The sequence below is a fragment of the Corella eumyota genome, chromosome 1 (assembly GCF_963082875.1).
Source record: "Corella eumyota chromosome 1, kaCorEumy4.1, whole genome shotgun sequence".
NCBI classification, from domain to species: Eukaryota; Metazoa; Chordata; class Ascidiacea; order Phlebobranchia; family Corellidae; genus Corella; species Corella eumyota.
The window spans coordinates 7185051-7204927 of NC_137490.1; the positions used below are offsets into that span (position 1 = coordinate 7185051).

Genomic DNA, 19877 nt, shown 5'->3' on the forward strand with positions numbered 1-19877 from the left:
TTTTAAAAGTGAATAACAGTTTAAACAACTACTGATTAATCATCTAGTTGTTTGACTACCAGACTGTAACAGAGCGAACAGCAAATAAGACTAGCTTAACCACTAAGAATAACTAATTATTTTAAAACTCTTTAAATAGTATTTAAAAACGGCTTTAAATACAAATTTCATGTTGTTACGCTCGAAAACAATCTACAGGCATCTACAGTTAACCTAATAAAAATAAAGAACCCATTTAACCTGGTTAGACTAGAGTAATAAAGCTATATATTTTTTAGTCCCAAAAGAATACGAAACAGAGCTCGCAGAACCGTACAACTGCATGGTGATGTAATTCTAAACGATTACGTATTTCTTTTCGCGTACCCTCTCTTTCCCAGCGTAAAGCCAGATGTCTTTCCTTTTTTTAATAAACGAGCTAGCTGCACTCTCAAATGGCGTTCTGCGCTCAACCCTTGGTTTCTTTTATTCTCTTAATTCAACAATGGTATGCGCACATACCACAAAATACATTACGTCATTGGCAATATATATCTCTCTTTTTAGTACAGCCTTTTTTTCCTTTCTACATTCCGCGTTTACTCCTCTCGATTTTTAATTTAATCGTAATTAATTTTCCAGTTGTAGTTTATTTAATACATATTCTCTGTGTTGCTACTCTTTTATATTTGTGTAAAAACATTAAAACCCATGTGATTAAATCAACAATTAACTTAAAACTATATTATAATGCAGTATTTTTCCATAAAAACTACATACCAAACATCTTTAGATTCTAAATTTCAGCTTTTAGTGTTTTTTTTTTATTAGTTTTAATAAAGGTCGTTTAAAACACATTACACTTTTTTATAGTACACGAATTATACTCAAATTAATATAAAAGTCTAAGTTATTTATATTGGGCGAGTAATATTTGTATTTCTACGTAGTTGGTGACGTATGAGTCACGTGATGTTTGCGTTGACTATATTGCGCAACGATTTTCAATGTAGAACTATGAATCATAATACCTTTTACACCACTATTAATTTTCTAGTTAAACATACAAAACTACATTTTATGTTAAGGTCTTAAAGTTACACAATGATCTATTTTTAAAAAGGTGTGTAGTCTTTTGGTTATTATTCATTAAAAAGATAATTATCCGCCAATTTTTATTTGTTAAAAGTGTCATATGATCCCTAGCTTATTTTATTACTTAAACTTTTTTTTATTTTACAAGTACCTCTTTTTATGTAAAATGTGACACTTTTAGAAAGTTTTTGACAGTTAAAGGGCAAAACCTTTATATGGCAACATAAGAAACAACTTGAACCTTTAACAAACAATCTTTATATACCGTTTCGGTAAAGGTTAAATATCATAAAAAATAAACACAACATGACTTATAACGTTTAATGCGTCAACGAAATTTTACATAAAACTGTTCTAAAGTTAGGTTTAGAAAACACATGTCTATTTATATAATGTATAAAGAAATTAAAGGTAAATTATTAAATAAAAGCGCTATAAAACGTATAAACGTAATTTGTGCTTGTTTTAAATTATTCAACTTTTTTGTATTATTTAAATTACTTGTAGCTATTAATATAAAACTAAATATTTCTTTTATTCCTTATAACTAGTAGAAACAAAATAAAATCTAATAAAAAGTTATTTGGAAACACATACAGCGTGGTTTTGTTGTTGTCGTCCAATCTCGCTTTAAAGCATTTTTTATTTAAATGGCTCGGTAGTTACATAGAGAAAAAGCTTTTTTGCTATGTAAAACTAATTAAAACTATGATAAATTTTTGTTAATTTTTTATGTTTCTTTTCCTTTAAAACTTATTTCGGTAATAATGCTTTAAAATATTCTTTAAAAGATCTCAACAACAGACATCGACAACATTTCGATTATTTTCTTAAAAAGTAAAATAGACTTCAGACATTCAGACATTTGCAATTTAGAATGCAAGAAAGGGGAAAAGTGACCCTGTATTTGGAAGATGGATCTACTTTTGAAGGCCAGCGATTTGGAGCTAACACTAATATTGATGGAGAAATTGGTAATTTATTTTTGTAATTGAATTAATTTTAAAAATGGTTTTTGGTATTTTAAAGTAAAGTTAAACTGTAATTGGAATTTTTTCAATTACTTTTGTTGTTGGGCATCTTAAGTTTTTACCTTGTGGTTTTTATTATATTCAACAATCTATTTCTATTTTTAAGTTTTTCAAACTGGGATGGTGGGTTATCCCCAATCTTTAACTGACCCCTCCTATTGTCGACAAATACTGGTGATCACTTATCCACTTGTGGGTAATTATGGGGTACCGGGGGATGATTTGGATGAATATGGATTGTGTAAATGGTATAATTGGTGTAAAATTGAATGAATAAGCAATACCCATGGTGTAAAATTAAATGAATAAGCAAACCTGAATTTATTGCATTCTGTTGTTTTACAATAAAATGGAAGACATTTTTTTATATATAGGTTTGAATCAGCAAAAATTCATGTTGCTGGTCTTGTGGTTGCAAAGAATTGTTTACATCCAAGTCACTGGTTATCTAAAAGATCTTTGTCCTCATGGTTGGAGAAAAACAATATTCCAGCTGTGGAAGGTATATATAGCTATTTTAAATACATATTGTAATGCATTAGAGTTAAATTATGCATATCCTATAAGGTAAACATAATCTATAAAAAGTCAATTTATCTTAAACATAACTTAAATATAATTTAAGATGTTCTGTAGCATATGACATAAAAATATTTAAAAACAACATTTTTAGGCATTGATACAAGGGCATTGACGACAAAAATAAGATCCAAAGGAACAATGCTTTGTAAGTTGAGGGTAAATGGAGAAAAACCAGTGTCCGATGTTTTTGAGGATCCAAATACAATTAATTTAGTCGATGAAGTATCAGCCAAGGTAACTTAACTTTTTAAATTTAAAAGTGTTGATTTTTTGTTGTTATTTCAAATTAAATTGTAATCCTGATGTGCCAAGATATAAGTTGTAGTCAGGTCACATACCCCTTTTTAAATTTTTTGTTACATTTTTAACCTTTTTTTATTTTTTTACAACAATTGTCTTTTTATTCATTGCTATTGCAGTTTTGTAATTTTTTTTTATCATTTTTGTTCAGGTTATCAATGTGTTTAATACCTCTGGCGAAATTCACATTGTAGCGGTGGATTGTGGAATTAAACAAAATCAAATCAGATGTTTGTGTGAGCGTGGTGCAAAAGTTACTGTGGTACCTTGGAATCATGATTTCAATAAGATTGGTAAAAATATTTTTGAAAGCCCCCAAAAAACGCTTGTTACTTTTGTAAAATTCATTGAACTCATTTTTTATGTTGTTTTTTTTTGCATTGGAGATTGTGTTAACTTAAATCTGCTTCAGTTAGATAGAATATTACATTTTGTTTCAGAATGTGATGGAATATTTCTCAGCAATGGACCTGGAGATCCAACTAAGTGTATTGACACAATTCAAAATATAACAAGTAAGCTTAAAATAGATTCGGACTAAAACCATTTATTTTTCCCATTTTAAAACAGGGTTTATTTAGCATTAGAATGCCTAAACTTACATAGCTCTGGGCTGTCTTGTTTATTTTTTTATTTGGCAATTATACTAGAACATATTTTGTAGGATTTTTAATCTAGATTAAAGGATTTAGCTCTTATATAATATTTTATCTATTTTTTAGATCATTTGAATAACAAGAAAACAACACCTTTATTTGGAATTTGCCTTGGTCACCAGTTAATTAGTTGTTCTATTAAAGCAAAAACTTATAAGATGAAGTTTGGAAATCGCGGACATAACCAACCTTGCATGCTTTCAGGAACAAACAGATGTTATATTACATCTCAAGTACGTGAAATATTTTCTTGTTACTCAAAATTGTTTTCATGATTAATTTAATAGATTTTTTTATTTTTGTTTGGAAGCCAAATTAAAAGCCGTTTTTTAATTTTAGGTGTTTTTTTTCCTAATATGTTTACCTTTTCCAATATATTTAGTTTATTTAACTTTTAAGTTTTTTAATATATTTTTTTACCAAGTGTTTTTTTAGAATCACGGGTTTGCTGTTGACCAGGAAAGTTTACCCCAGGATTGGCTTCCTTTGTTTTATAATGCAAACGATGCAACAAATGAGGGGATTGTTCATCGAAACTTGCCCTTTTTTAGTTGTCAGTTTCACCCAGAACATACTGTAAGTTATTCAACAACTAGTTATTTTTTTACTTTTAACAACTAAAATAAGTGTTTTTGGCTTTAATAATGCAATTTATCTTCAAGAAAAAAGCCCAATGGTATATGTTAAATTGTTGTTTGTGGTGTGCAGGCAAATGATTTTTGTTTTTTTTTGTTTGTAATTTTTAACTAAGTGGCCAAGTTAAATGCAACCTAGGGAGTATTTAACTTATGTTAAACTGTAAAAATATGTTTTAATATTTTATTTTTGTTTAGCCTGGCCCATGCGATTTGGAAAATTTATTTGATGTTTTTTTGGAGTCAGTAATATTGTACAAAAAAGACGAACCGAACAAACCCACCATGAGTGCTTTAGTTCACAAGCATTTAGAAATAAACAAACAACTACCGAAAACTATCGACAGCACAAATCGGCCAAAAAAGGTCCTTATTTTGGGCTCTGGAGGTAAATGTAAAACTTCTTCAAAAATAATGAGTTTGTTTGGAATTTAAAACAAAAATTTTCTATTTTACTTATTTTAATATACTTTAAAACAGTTTTTTTATATACTATTATTGGATTTGTTGCCATTAATTTTTTGTTTATAATTATTGAAGGTTTAAGTATTGGACAGGCCGGCGAGTTTGATTATTCTGGAACCCAAGCAATCAAAGCCTTACTTGAAGAACAAATTCGAACGATTCTTATTAATCCAAATATTGCGACTGTGCAAACATCTCGAGGACTGGCAGATAAGATTTATTTTCTGCCAATTACTCCAGAATATGTGATACAAGTACGAGTGTATTTGCTTAAAACTGATTATATCCAAATTTTTTTTTGTTGCTATGTTAAACTTCCCCTGTTTACCAACCATTTAAAATAAAATTTTATTGGCAATGTTTTTTAATGTCCAAAATTTATACCTAAATCTTTATGTTTAATAGCCTATTGAACTAATTGGTTTTATTCAGATTTGTTAAAATTTTGTATACTAGGTGATAGCATGTGAAAGACCTGATGGTGTGTTGTTGACATTTGGAGGCCAAACAGCATTAAACTGTGGAGTTGTGTTGGAAAAACAAGGAATCTTTGAGAAATACAATGTTAAAGTAGGAGAAATCTCCTTTTTAAATATTAATTGTAAATAAAACCAAACAGTATATCGTACTTCAACCATTGAAATCTATATATATATAAAATAGAGCTTAGTAGATGATATGTAATTTTTTAAATTTTTGTGGTCTAAAATCTTGTTTTGACCACATTGTATTAATTAGCATTTAACTAGAATTAACAATTTGCTAAAATAAAAAATGTTGGTAGCATGGTACCAGAAGGTCGGAAGACTAAACATATTTTTGTTTTACTTTTGTATTTTTATTCCATTTTTTAAGTTTACTTTAATAGTGCTTGGCAAAACAATTTTTAAAATAAGGTGGTAATGGTATAATGACTACATTGTAAATATTGATTTTGTTTCTAAATATTGAATATTAATAACTCAAAAATGAGGTAATTGTTTATTTTTAAGGTTTTAGGCACTCCGATTAAATCAATAGAGATGACTGAAGACAGAAAAGTATTTGCTGAAAAAATGTTGGAAATCGGAGAAAAGGTTGCTCCCAGTGATGCTGCTTATAACCTAGAAGAGGTCAACATTTTATTTATTTTTTATTTACAGTTCTAAAAAAATTATTTTTCATGACATGATTTTTTAATCTTTATTAAACCTTTTATGAACTATTTTGTGTTTCTTTTTTGTAAATTGGTAATATATTGTTGTATTATATTTTTTATATGCTTAAGTAGGTTTAACTTGGATTTTAAAATACTATATATTTGTTATTTTTTAGGCACAACAAATTGCTGAAAAATTAGGTTACCCTGTCCTTGTAAGAGCTGCATATGCACTGGGAGGTCTTGGGTCTGGGTTTGCTAACAACAATGAAGAATTGACCAAACTAGTCAAAGCTGCTTTTTCTCATACTTCACAAGTAATATATACATCTTATAATACATTAAGATCCGACAAATTTTAACTAAAATGTAAAAATCTTAATATTTTGTTATTCATCTAGTGTTTAAGATATTGGTTTTTAAAATTTTTTGTAATTTGGCAGTGTTTTTTTTTTAATTTTTATATGTTAATGGTTATTATTTGTAGGTGTTTGTGGACAAATCTTTAAAAGGTTGGAAAGAAGTTGAATATGAAGTTGTAAGAGATGCCTACAACAACTGCATTACTGTAAGTTTATATTTTTTTCTTGTTACTTTATTTGATTTAATAAGCATATATTTAGTCAAAGTAACATAAATGCAAGTTAAATTTATATATTTTCAAAACATACTTCTTAACACAAAAAAAACATGTTTTACAATTTAAAGCCAATGTCTAGTGTTGTGGCTAGATCACTTTGCTTAACTACTCAAGGTTTCAGGCACTCAAGGTTTCAATGCTTCTGCACTGTAATGCCTATTAGTAGGGTGCTATCTACAGTATTAACTTCTACTAACACAAAAACCTATGGTTAATTATAATCAATAACATTCCGAACTGTCAGTGTTATTAAAAGACTGGGTTGATGTAAAAAATATCAATCTATGTTTGGGTCTTTGAGTTAGCCTTACCACATCATAAATAAATAAATATAAAAAAAGTTTAAAAGTTAAAAATTGCTTTTATGTATATTATTTACACAATTAAACAACAAAAATTTAATTTCTGATTTCACATATGTTTAGGTATGTAATATGGAGAATGTAGATCCATTAGGTATTCACACTGGTGAATCTATCGTTGTAGCACCAAGTCAAACACTAACTAATAATGATTACAACAGACTTAGATCAACTGCTATTAGTTGTATAAGACATCTTGGTGTAGTAGGAGAATGTAATATTCAGTATGCTGTTAACCCATACTCTGATGAGGCAAGTATTTGTTTAAAATTTATGATCTATGCCACTTTGTTTTTTATTCTACCTGTATAAATAGCTATGTATAAAAATATCTAAAAATAGCTCAAATTGATGGCAAAACTGTTATACTGTAAATTTTTTAGAAAATTTATTTTTAATTTTAAAATATTTTTGTAAATAAAATATAAATTTTTAGTTTTACATTATTGAAGTAAATGCTCGCTTGTCCAGAAGTTCAGCCTTGGCAAGTAAAGCAACTGGTTACCCTCTGGCCTACATTGCTGCTAAACTGGCACTTGGAATACCACTATCTGAATTAAAGTATGTCAACTACTAATAAGTGGTTATTTTGTAGGTTAAATATATAGAATACACATTTGCTTATGTAGAAAATTTAATTTTAACTTTTTTTTATAGAATATTTAAAACTTTTATATGTTTCTAAACTAACATTTTTTTATAAATTGTTGTGAATAAAGAATTTGACTTAAAATCCAAAAAAAAAAAAATTACATTTTCCTATCTAAAAAACATGTATTTATATATATTGTTAATACAAAATTCTACATTTTGCTGTAACTGTATTACATTTAAGTTATGTTCATCAATTTTTTACTTAAATTTTTTATTTTTTTTTTAGAAATTCTGTAACCAACTCAACAACAGCAAATTTTGAGCCAAGTTTGGATTATTGTATTGTTAAAATACCAAGATGGGACATGAACAAGTTTTCACGAGTCAGCTCTGAAATTGGAAGCAGTATGAAAAGTGTTGGGGAGGTAAGTAACACAAAATTATATTATTTTTCTTTCTTATTTTTACATTTTAATTACTGTTTTTAGTGTTATATAGTTATCAATTGCATTTTTATTCCACGACCTCATATGTGGTGTAGAACACTTGCTACACCACACATGATGTCGTGGGTTTAATCCCCACTGCTCTCATGCAGTAACGCCCTCGAGTTAAGCGCTATAGGCGGTATAAACTCCTGCTGAGACAGAACTTAATCAGCAGCCAAATTACCGGGAAATTATAATCTCTATAATATCCCAAACTGCCACAGGCAATTTGGGACTGGGTCGGATTAACTAATGTTACTCTATGTTTAAGTCGCGCATTCGACTTTCCCACATCGAGGATAAAGATATATACAAAAAAAAATTGCAGAAAATTGATTTTTTATTTGTTTTTAAAAAAATTTATAATGTTCGATTTTGTCATCAGTATATAATGGAGCTTATTAAAAGATTTGTGTGTTCAAATTATAAGCCTTAAAAAGTCTGTCGATTGTGGTGCACAGGTAAATTATTAAGAGCAAATATTAGTTACGAATGCAGCTCATAAGGCAGGCAAATGACTAGTATTACTATTATGATTTTCATTTCGTATTTTGGTAAAATTAATATTTGTTTATGTTTTATAAGGTGATGGCAGTTGGTGTGACATTTGAAGAAGCTTTTCAGAAAGCTCTAAGAATGGTGGATGAAAATTGTAATGGGTTTTGTTATGGAAAAGAAGAAGTTTCCGAAAAGGTTAGTGAAAAAAAGAATCTTATAGATGCTTTACACTTATACTATATAATTAAACTGAAATTCAGAATATTTTTAAGGCAAGTACCATGATTTTTTAACATTTAAAAAGTTTTTTTAAATAATGTAAAAACAAAAAATTTGGGATATATTTAAATATTTTTAGGCATTACGATCGCCAACTGATCGTCGTATGTTTGTACTTGCTTCTGCATTAAGGAAAGGCTACAGTTTGGAGACGTTAAACGAGCTTACCAACATCGATATGTGGTTTTTAAACAAGTTTAAAAACATCATGGACGTCACCAGAGAGTTAGAGGAATATGCCCTTGAACAAAACAGTGCAGAAAAAGATGTTGTTCCATTTACTGAAGAACTTTTGCTAAAAGCTAAACAACATGGATTTTCAGATCGCCAAATTGCAGATTGTACAATAAGGTGCTTTTAAATTTTTTAGATAAAATTTTATAGCAAACAGATTTTTTTGAAGTGATAAGTATAAAATACATCTAAATATTAATAAGTTAAAAATCACAAAATTTTACCCTTACTCTGTACCGGCTATTTACAATAAAAATTTATACTTACATTTTTTTAAAATTTCATACTAAAATTAACTTTCAATTTTTTTTCATATAGGACCGAGCTTTTTGTTCGGGAGTTTCGAAAATCCATCGGTATTACTCCCAGTGTGAGACGTATTGACACAGTTGCTGCAGAATGGCCAGCTTTTACCAACTATTTGTACCTGACTTATGGCACTGGAAGTTATACAGCAAACGATGTTGATTTTCCAGGTGGTTCTGTAATTGTTTTAGGTTCAGGAGCTTACAGGATTGGAAGTAGTGTAGAGTTTGATTGGTGTGCTGTGCAGTGTGTAACTGAGCTAAGAAAGGTAAGCATATTGCAATGTTTTATACTTTTACCTAGTCGTATGCTAGTAATCTTAAATTGAATCTAGCTTGTAACGGATTTCTTTGCAAAACATTTGGTAAATTTAAATTGATAATACAATTTATCAGCAAGTCATTCAGCACATTTTATTAAAAATTTGCACAATACAAAACAATTCAAACCCCATTTAAAAATGTAACCTGCCTAATCAGAAAATTCCAGAGTCCAGGCATATAATTAGTAGTTCTGGCAATTTAAAAGGTGCAACATAGGTAAATACATCTCTAGTATCCTTTTTTGAAATTAAATACGCTACTCCACATTAATGTTCGATCAAGCAGTTTCTAAATGGAAAAACTAGTTACATTCACCAGCTAATTTCACTAGCCAAATCTAGCAATTGTCATATTCATTTTTGTTTCTGAATAGTGTTTAAAACCCCATTCTTGAAATAAAACCCAAGAATAATAAATTTCTTGTACTAGTTTATACTAAGTTACACCTTTAAAACTTTTATCTAAAATGGTTATTTTGATGTTTTTTTTCTATGCTATTTTATGAAACATTCTACGTTTTATTTAGCTTGGCTACAAAACAATTATGATTAACTGCAACCCTGAAACAGTCAGCACTGATTATGACCAATGTGAACGACTTTATTTTGAAGAGTTATCATTTGAAACTGTGATGAATGTTTGTGATATGGAACAACCTTATGGAGTTGTTTTAAGCATGGGTGGACAGCTTCCTAACAATATTGCAATGGCGTTGCATCGTCAACAGGTAAAAAATAAAAGTTTCTGATTTTTTCAGTGTTTTTTTTACTGTTATGCATTTTTAACCAGCAAAACTAAAATCAAAACATTTTTTAATTTTTTAAAAATAAAATAAAAAAATGGAGATGAAATTTAAATTAAAATTTTTTATTTATTATGTGATGTTTAGGTAAATGTACTAGGGACTTCACCTGAATATATTGACAATGCGGAAAATCGATTTAAATTTTCTCGAACTTTGGACAACATCAACATAAGCCAACCTCGTTGGAAGGAGTTAAGTGATATCTGTGAAGTAAAAGAGTTTTGTGAGAAGGTCAGTCGGAACTTTTGCTTGCACTAGCTATTAGTGCCAACTTGATTTACTAACCATGTCATATTTTAGGTAACATTATGTATAAATATTCAATATTTATGGCATGTTTTAAAAAATGATAAAATGTTCTGTTACATTTATTTTTTTTTGTATATATCTTTATCCACGATGTGGGAAAGTCGAATGCACGATTTAAACATAGAGTAACATCAGTACTCCGACCCAGTCTTAAGTTGCCTGTTGCAGTTTGGAATATTATAGATTATAATTGCCCAGTAATTATGCTGCTGATTAAATGCTGGCGCAGCAGGAGTTCATACAGTTTATAGCGCTTTACCCAAGGGCGCTACAGCATGAGATCAGTGGGGATTGAACTCATGACCGTATGTGTAGTGTAGCAAGTGTTCTTACCACTACACCACGCTGCCGGTGAATATATATTTACCTGTCATTTTAAAATACTAGCAAGCAACAAGTTATTAGGTTTTTGTCCAAAGCTTCTTTGTATAAAAACCTTAACCTATGTACAATTTAAAACTATATTTATTATACTTATAAATTCAGGTAAAATACCCATGTCTGGTGAGACCTTCATATGTGCTGAGTGGGGCTGCCATGTCAGTAATTCATTCTGATCAAGATCTTACTGAATATTTGGAAGAATCTGCACAGGTGAGTTTAACTGTAGTTGAATTTAAAAACTAAAAAATCACTAAAACATTTTTGAGATTCTAACCATTTAATGGATTCTTTTTTGGGAAAATTTATTTTTGTCATGTAATCTAGGAAGTCTAATGGACGATATGTGAATCTGATTTTTGGACTTTTAAAATAAAAAAAATGCTGTTTGTGTTGAGTGGGTTAATTATATGGGATATTTATTGTTTGCAAATTAAGACCATCTGTAACACAGGCAAAAAAAACTTTTAAAACTGGGTTAAAAAATACCAACATGGTGTCTATGTGTAGGTTTCCAAAGAACACCCTGTAGTGATTTCTAAATTTATTCTGGAAGCAAAAGAAATAGATGTGGATGCTGTTGCTAATGAGGGGGAGGTTGTTGTCATGGCAATATCAGAACATGTTGAAAATGCTGGTAAGGAATTCCAACATAAAATTGTTTTTTCTATAAAATGTGTCTATAACTTACATTTAAAAAAAAAAATTTGTATTTTGTTGGTGTACCCTCCAAAGCAATATTTAAAATATTCGACAAACCATGTTAAACGCATTTGTTTGCTGTAAAACAACTGTTACGAATTCGATCCTAAGATGTGTTTTGTGTAAGTTTATTAAATTAAAATGAAAAAAAATGCATTTACAACCTTTTTCGAAACACAATGAAATACCTCATGTAATAGGCATAGGACTTAAATGATACATTTCAGGTTAATTTTTTTTCTAGGTGTTCACTCTGGGGATGCAACCCTTGTAACTCCTCCTCAAGATTTAAACGATGCAACGATGGAGAAAATAGTTCAGATTGTTCGTGCAATCGGAAGTGAACTTGAAGTTAACGGACCTTTTAATCTACAACTTATTGCCAAGGTAACAACCCTTATTAGTCGATGACCTGCCCTATGGTCTGGTTTTTAATTGTCGTTGCAACTCTCTACTAATATTTGCCCACAACAAAATAACCTGAGCATCATAAATGACAGTTTTATTTACTTTAAAAGCCTATAAATTAACAATAAATATATGAATATATATCCACTTAGCTTCATTATATAAAGATTACTAAAAAATGTATTCAAATGTAGTTGGAAATCATTTTTAATTTGTTTCAGTTTGCAACCCAAACCCTTTTCATTTAGAATTATGTAATTTTTTGTATTTAATAATGGTTTTTATATTTATTAATTTGAAACATTTTTTTTGTAATTTATCTTTTGATTCAGGAAAATCAACTTAAAGTGATTGAGTGCAATGTCCGCACATCCCGCTCCTTTCCCTTTGTCTCAAAAACTCTGGACTGCAACTTAGTTGCCATAGCAACCAGAATCATGATGAAACAACCTTTTGATATTTTTAACATGATTCCTCAGGTTCCCTCAAACAGGTGTAGCTATTTGGTCGGACTCTCGAAAACAATTGTACTTTTATCTGGAAACACTGCAAGGGTTGGCGTCAAGGTATTCAAATTTTCTTAAATTTGTAAAAAAAAAGAAAAAATGTTTAAATTTAACAAGTTGCTATTAATCATTGAATAAATGACCCTGTAGTAATTGTTAGTGCCAGTTCTATATCCAATAAATCATACAGAAAAAAAATGACTAACTTTATGCTAGCAATAACTTGAATTTTTTTTTTTTAGGTGCCACAATTTTCCTTTTCTCGGCTTGGTGGAGCTGATGTAATGTTGGGAGTAGAAATGGCCTCAACTGGTAAAAAAAACTATCTACAATTTTTATATTTTTTATTAGCAACCTATAATTTTTTAACGTTTTCCAATTCCATTTTTCTAGGTGAAGTGGCATGCTTTGGACAAAACAGATATGAAGCTTATCTTAAAGGGTTACTAAGTACTGGATTTAAAATTCCAAAGAAGGATATTTTGCTTTCTATTGGGAGTTATAAGGTATTTTTTACTTTGTCAAATTTTTTTGTCAACATATTATTTTTAAATTTTTTACTAATATTTTAAATTTTTTAGCACAAATCAGAGCTTCTTCCTTCTGTACGAACACTTGAAAGTATGGGATTCGTGTTACATGCTACTTTGGGTACTGCTGATTTCTATACAGAACATGGAATCAAAGTATGTTTAAAATTTTATTTTTTAAACTTTTTTATACACTTATCTAAAAAAGATTGTACTGTGCTTAAGATGCTTAACATCTAGTCTTATCATAACATGGAGTTTAAATTTTACTTTGTATAATAGGATAGTGCAACATTAACAATAATTTTATAACCTTATATCACTGGATGGAAAATTTTATCTAGTATGTAAATTAGCACATTATTATCTATATAAGCTCGTTTATTTATATTTAAAAAAATCATATTTTTTTAGGTTAATTCAGTGGATTGGCCATTTGAAGATTCTGAAAAACCACGAACAACTGACTCGACCCAAAAACCACAAATTTCTATCATGGATTATCTGGCTGATCATGCATTTGGATTGGTCATTAACCTGCCCATGCGGAGTGGTAGTGGTCATTCTATGTCTTCCATCACAACGAGAGGTTATAAGTTTAGAAGACTTGCAATCGACTTATCTGTTCCTTTGATTACCGATGTAAAATGTGCGAAACTTTTTGTAAAGGTAAAAAAACTTTTAAAATTTCGATCTTCTAAAAATAAGTTAAAAATTTATTATTGTTTTTACATCTAGCAAAAGCCTTTGTCAAATACTAAAATTATAATGTTAAAATTGTAACTATATTTTATTGGAAAACTTTTTTATTTAGTCCTTACGTCAAATGAAAGGTCAAGCCCCAGTATTGCAACCTCATATTGATTGCATAACCTTACGAACTATTGTAAAACTACCAGGTAAAGCAAATACTAGAACAACAGTGGCACATATTAAGTTGTACTTTTAATCTTTTTAATATTCACATACATTTTGTTATTTTTTAACATGAATTGTTATCTACTAGTCATTAGCCTGTCTTTCGGTCAGGATTTTATTGTCATAGTGTGATTGCAACTCTGTTTTGTAGGCCTATAAATTGAAGATAAATACAGATTTATTGCCCACTAAGATCTATAATTTCCATAATTTTGAACTGGCATCATGGTGTATGGGTAAGAACACTTGATACACCACCATAATGTCGTGGATTGGATCCCCACTGCTATTATGCTGGAGCGCCTTTAAGTAAGGCGCTATAAATGATATAAACTCCTGCTGAGCCAGCACTTAATCAGCAGCATATTCACCGGAGAATTATATCCTCTATAATATCCTAAACTGCTAAAGGCAACTCGAGACTGGGTCGGAGCAACTAATGTTACTCTATGTTTAGGTCGCACATTCGACCGTCCCACATCGAGGATAAAAATATATACAAAAAAAATAATATATAAATGTTTAGTCAATGACAGTTAGTATCCAAATATATAGTTTTAAGTTATTCAAAAAATATTTAAGGGCTTGTGGATGTACATGTCCATGTTAGAGATCCTGGGGCAACACACAAGGAAGATTGGAATACATGTACCTCTGCTGCCCTCGCTGGTGGAGTGACTACTATCTTTGCTATGCCCAACACCAATCCTGCTATTGTTGATGATGAAGCATTTCAAGTAGCACATAAGGCAAGAAATTTGTTTCTTTTTAAATTTGGAGATTATTAATAAAAATAAATTAAAACCTGTATTTTTTGGGCATTTTGTCTTAACATTAGTGTTATTTACTCTTTTTTATTTGTTGTCATTTGCCAATTTTAGGTATAATATTTTTTTTAAATCTTTTAAAATTCCTTAAGATTGCCAAAGCAAATGCAAGATGTGACTGGGCATTATTTGCTGGTGCAGGACCTGGAAATACAACAACAATTTGTGAGCTTAGCAACAAGACTTGTGCTCTGAAAATGTATTTGAATGAAACTTTTACAACTCTTAGAATGGATGATGTCACAACTTGGATGGAAGTAAGTTTAATATAAACAAATGGCTTTACTGTAAGAGGTACTGGGTCCGATGCCTACTATTTCCAAGCTGTAGCACAATTGAGTAAGATGGTGTAGATGGTATGAATTCCTGCTGAGCAAAAAATAAATAAAAAGATAATAATCAATAATATTTAAATCGCCACAAAACACACAAGACCAGTGTAACAATTTAACAATAAGGGTAATATAAATTTATTTTAAGCTTTATAGTAAAAACCATTTCCATATAGTTGTGTTAGTTTTCCCAAAAATTTTAAATGTGTAGTTAATTCTTAAATTTTTGTTTGTTTTAAAATTAGCATTTTGAACACTGGCCCAAAGATGCTCCAATATGCGTACATGCAGAGAGAAGAACCGTTGCTGCTGTTCTATGGTTAGCTGAAATGTATTCGAGATCTGTTCATTTCTGTCATGTTGCTCGTAAAGAAGAGGTAAAAAAATATTATAATTTTAAATTACTCTTTTTTTTTTATTCCCTGTTTAAGTGTTTTTATTCCTATTTTTTTATCGTTTTTGTTCCTTCTATATTTATTGTTTAAAAAAATAATTTTTCTAGGCTGATTTATTTCATAACTGTCTTATGTCTATAAGATACTAAAATAATTTCAAAACATATTTTTAACCAGTATTTTAACTCTGCTTTTCTTTTTGACAGATTTTACTGATCAAAGCGGCAAAAGAGAAAGGATTAAACATCACCTGTGAGGTTTCTCCCCATCATTTGTTCCTTACTTCCGATGATCTTAAAATTATCGGTGATGGTCATGGTCAGGTTCGACCAATGCTTGCTTACAAATCCGATCAAGATGCATTGTGGGATAATATTGACATCATTGACTGTTTTGCTACAGATCATGGTAAACCATTTTTTTATAACAACTATTACCTTCCATGTTGCATTTTGAAAACATTTCGAAACAACTTTTTTAAGAAATAAAAGTCATTATTTTTTTGCAAATTAAAAGGCTTTTTAGGACAAAGGTTGAGGCAAAAAGAGGTTAAAAAAATTATATTGTTACAAAAATGGTGTTTTCTGACATATTGTTTTTGATTAAAAGTCTTTTTAATAAATTATTTTTTAGTATAAAATTATCCCCAAAAAACTCTTTTTGCGTAGTTTTATTTGGCGTACTTTTATAAGAAAAACTTCTATAAAAAAAAAAGTTATTTTATTTTTAGCCCCACATACAGTTGAAGAGAAAAGTAGTTCAAAGCCTCCGCCTGGATTTCCTGGTTTAGAAACAATGCTCCCACTTCTACTTACTGCTGTTCATGAGGGTAGACTTACATTACAGGTTGGGTTAAAACAATATTATTTTTACTTTTTATAGCTGAATTAGGTGTGTCCTTAAAATGTTTTTAATAGTGAATTTATTTTGTTTGTTGCTTTTACAAACTAATATAGCTATGTTTGTAAAAAAATGTTGTTTATTTAATTTTAAAGTTAGTTTCAATTATTGATTTTTTTGGTAAACCTAAATTTGAAAATATATTAAATTTTGTTCGATTTTAAAAAAATTTTAATTAAATTTTTCAGGATATTATTTTACGTCTCCACACCAACCCCCACAAGATATTCGGCATTCCTGTCATGTCCGATCACGAAACTTACATTGAAGTTGATTTAATGGAATCGTGGATCATACCAAAAGCTCCTAAATTCTCTAAAGCTGGCTGGACTCCTTTCGCAGGGAAAAAAGTTGTTGGTAATGTGACAAGAGTGGTTCTTCATGGAGAAGTTGCTTATATTGATGGCAAGGTAATAAACTTTTTTTTTATTTGTTACTTTAAATTATAAATGATGTTATAAAGTTTAGCAATACCAAATTAAATCAGACTTTAAGATTAAGATTAAGCCAGCTATAAACATGCCATTCTATACTGTAAGATCATGTGTAAGTTATTGATAATTTTGACATGTTTTAAATCATGTATTGTTAATTGTAAAAAATTTTTTAGTCATTTTTGTTGATGTGAAAAAATGTATGAGCTTTCTTCTATGAGTATTAAACACACATGTTTAAAATACCAATTTTTTTTAAATACTTTTATAATTGAACAACATTATTTAATAGGTTTTGGTTAACCCTGGCTTTGGAAAAGAGGTTCACCGTGAAAGTGTTCAACCAAATGAGGCACTAAAAGTTGCCATCCCAGATTACAGTACCACTAATGCAATAACAACGATTGTAAGCCCACAAGGACCTGTAACAGCACCAGATGGAAGGTTGGGCCTACCACCCAGAGTTCACAGAGTTTCTGAGTTACCACAGGGTTTGCCAACACCGTTTGGGCCAATGGGTAAAACTTGTTTTCGTATTTGTTATAAATTACAAGTTTACTTTAAATAAAAAATAAGTTCAGATGCCCAAATTTTTACGAAATTTAGTTTGATTTTTTAACATTAAAAAAAAACTGTGCTAATAATTTTTGATTGGCTATTCATAGCATTTATGTATATTGTCTCAGAATTTTTTTTTAATATATGTAAATTTTTCCACCTTTTTTTATTTAAGGTGACAATACAGGTTTGCTTGCAGTACCAGCAGTCCCATACGAAGTAAGCACACCACAAACTAAAACTGGTGCCAGTGGTGGCATGACAGAATATCCTGGATCACTCGGTGTGTTTCAACGCGAAGTAACCCATGGCTTAACTGGCAAGCATGTTCTGTCGGTAACAAGTTTTACAAGAGATCAACTTCATCACATGTTTAACCTGGCTCATGCTATTCGCACCTCTGTACAGCGAGATAAACTTATCAACACAATTCTGCAGGTATTTTGGTTATTATATTTAAATATATGCAATTCTACATTTTAAAGAATACGTGATAATGTTGATTTACACCATTTTGCTGGTATTTTAAATATTATTTGTAAACATTTAGTTAACTTAGTTAAACTTTTGATTACAGTTTTTGTATGTTAGTTACTAACTAAAATCTACTATAGCTTTTACTTGAAATATGCATTAAAAATAGTAAAATTTAAGTATTTTTTTGTATCATTTAGGGCAAAGTAATGGCCACTATGTTTTACGAAGTGAGCACAAGAACAGTATGCAGCTTTCAAGCAGCCATGCAAAGACTAGGTGGCTCTATTGTGGCAATTGACGAGCAAAACTCTTCTTCGCAAAAAGGAGAATCTCTATCTGGTAAAATTAAAATTTAAAGCTTAAATATTTACTTTTTTTTAGCTTTAATTATGACCTATAGCAAGATGCATTGGTTACAGTTTATAAATATTTGTAATTTTTTACCTAGATTCAGTGCAAGTGGTGTCCAGGTTTGCAGACGTGGTCATTCTGCGACATCCCAAACCAGGAGCAGTAGGCGAAGCTGCATCACATTGTCACAAACCCGTTATAAGCGGTGGTGATGGAACTGGGGAACACCCCACACAAGCATTATTGGATGTATTTACTATCAGAGAAGAACTGGGTACTGTTAATGGCATGACAGTAAGAGATTTTAAAATTTTTTTTAAATAATTTAAATTTTAGTTTTTACTTAATTTCACATTTTTGATTTGACAATATTTAGTGTTGATAATGACCATGTTTGTATGGTAGTATACCCAAAAAACTGTTATTTATGTTTACTATTTAACTTCTTAAAAATTGAAAGGGTGTAGGTAAGTATATGGTTTACTTGAAAAAAGTTTGTTATTTATAGATCACACTTGTTGGTGACTTGAAGCATGGCAGAACAGTTCACTCTCTTGCCAAACTGTTAACCCAATATCGAGTCAGTTTGCGTTATGTTTCTTTACCTGAACTAGCTATGCCTAAAGATGTCGTTGAATTTGTTGCTGCACGCCATATTCCTCAGGTAGTTAAATCAAGTAACTTAATTATAACTAAGAAACAATTAATTTTAAACATTAAATTTTAAAGTAAATGCTAAGTTTTTGTTTCTATGTATTTAAAAAATAAGGTTATTAACAATTTGTAAATTTTAAATTCATTTTTAGGCTGTTTACAATTCAATTGAAGAAGCCCTTCCCGATACAGATGTTCTGTACATGACAAGAATCCAAAAAGAGCGCTTGGAATCAAAGGAGCAATACAACAGAGCAGTAAATTTCTATATTACCACACCTAATTTTTAATAAGGTATTTATTTTTGATCCTGTATGTAAACACAACACTATTTTTTTAGTTACTTGGCCAATTTGTTCTTACACCACATTTGATGACAAAGGCAAAACAGAAAATGGTGGTTATGCACCCCCTGCCAAGAATTACTGAAATTCAGTAAGTAACACAAATATCATGTTTATCATTTTGCATTAAGTGTCAAAATAAAATTTATTATTTTTCAAACAGGAAAACAGTAGACAGTGATCCTAGAGCTGCTTACTTCCGTCAGGCAGAAAATGGGATGTATGTCCGCATGGCACTTCTTTGTATGGTACTCGGTAAATGTTAATCACCACATACACACAAGCAATTAATTTACCTAAGGTACTTTTAACCCACTGCCATTTTTGAAGCTCTGTAACTATGCTATGCTAGCAAATAAAACAAAAGCACAAGTTTGAGGATTGATCATAGTGGTTTTATTTTGTAGTAGAATAAAGAAGAATATTTATCTAGAGTAAAGA

At 29.9% G+C, this 19877-nt stretch overlaps 1 protein-coding gene across 1 annotated transcript; it reads left to right on the top strand.

Annotated features, from left to right (window-relative positions):
• Window positions 1-1740: 1740 nt before the first annotated feature.
• On the top strand, window positions 1741-19802 carry LOC145763201 (multifunctional protein CAD-like). Its single transcript, XM_082574738.1, has 45 exons — window positions 1741-2048; window positions 2212-2353; window positions 2480-2607; window positions 2779-2921; window positions 3139-3280; window positions 3428-3502; window positions 3710-3876; window positions 4079-4219; window positions 4477-4666; window positions 4819-4997; window positions 5200-5313; window positions 5736-5855; window positions 6058-6198; window positions 6369-6449; window positions 6947-7135; window positions 7320-7444; window positions 7764-7902; window positions 8551-8658; window positions 8822-9093; window positions 9295-9550; window positions 10132-10332; window positions 10495-10641; window positions 11206-11313; window positions 11611-11737; window positions 12047-12189; window positions 12543-12776; window positions 12959-13028; window positions 13110-13222; window positions 13298-13402; window positions 13661-13915; window positions 14061-14145; window positions 14747-14913; window positions 15084-15248; window positions 15569-15700; window positions 15925-16126; window positions 16449-16564; window positions 16807-17028; window positions 17345-17570; window positions 17786-18048; window positions 18285-18426; window positions 18536-18732; window positions 18947-19102; window positions 19245-19349; window positions 19433-19527; window positions 19600-19802. The coding sequence occupies exons 1-45, from the start codon at window positions 1952-1954 to the stop codon at window positions 19700-19702; spliced, it is 6828 nt and encodes a 2275-aa protein (XP_082430864.1). The 5' UTR covers window positions 1741-1951; the 3' UTR covers window positions 19703-19802.
• Window positions 19803-19877: the final 75 nt, after the last annotated feature.

Coding starts and splice junctions, on each gene's coding strand:
- LOC145763201 (XM_082574738.1), top strand. CDS start 1,952: ATGCAAGAAAGGGGAAAAGTGACCCTGTATTTGGAAGATGGATCTACT. Junction 2,922..3,138: donor TCGATGAAGTATCAGCCAAG/GTAACTTAACTT, acceptor ATTTTTGTTCAG/GTTATCAATGTGTTTAATAC. Junction 8,659..8,821: donor AAGAAGAAGTTTCCGAAAAG/GTTAGTGAAAAA, acceptor AAATATTTTTAG/GCATTACGATCGCCAACTGA.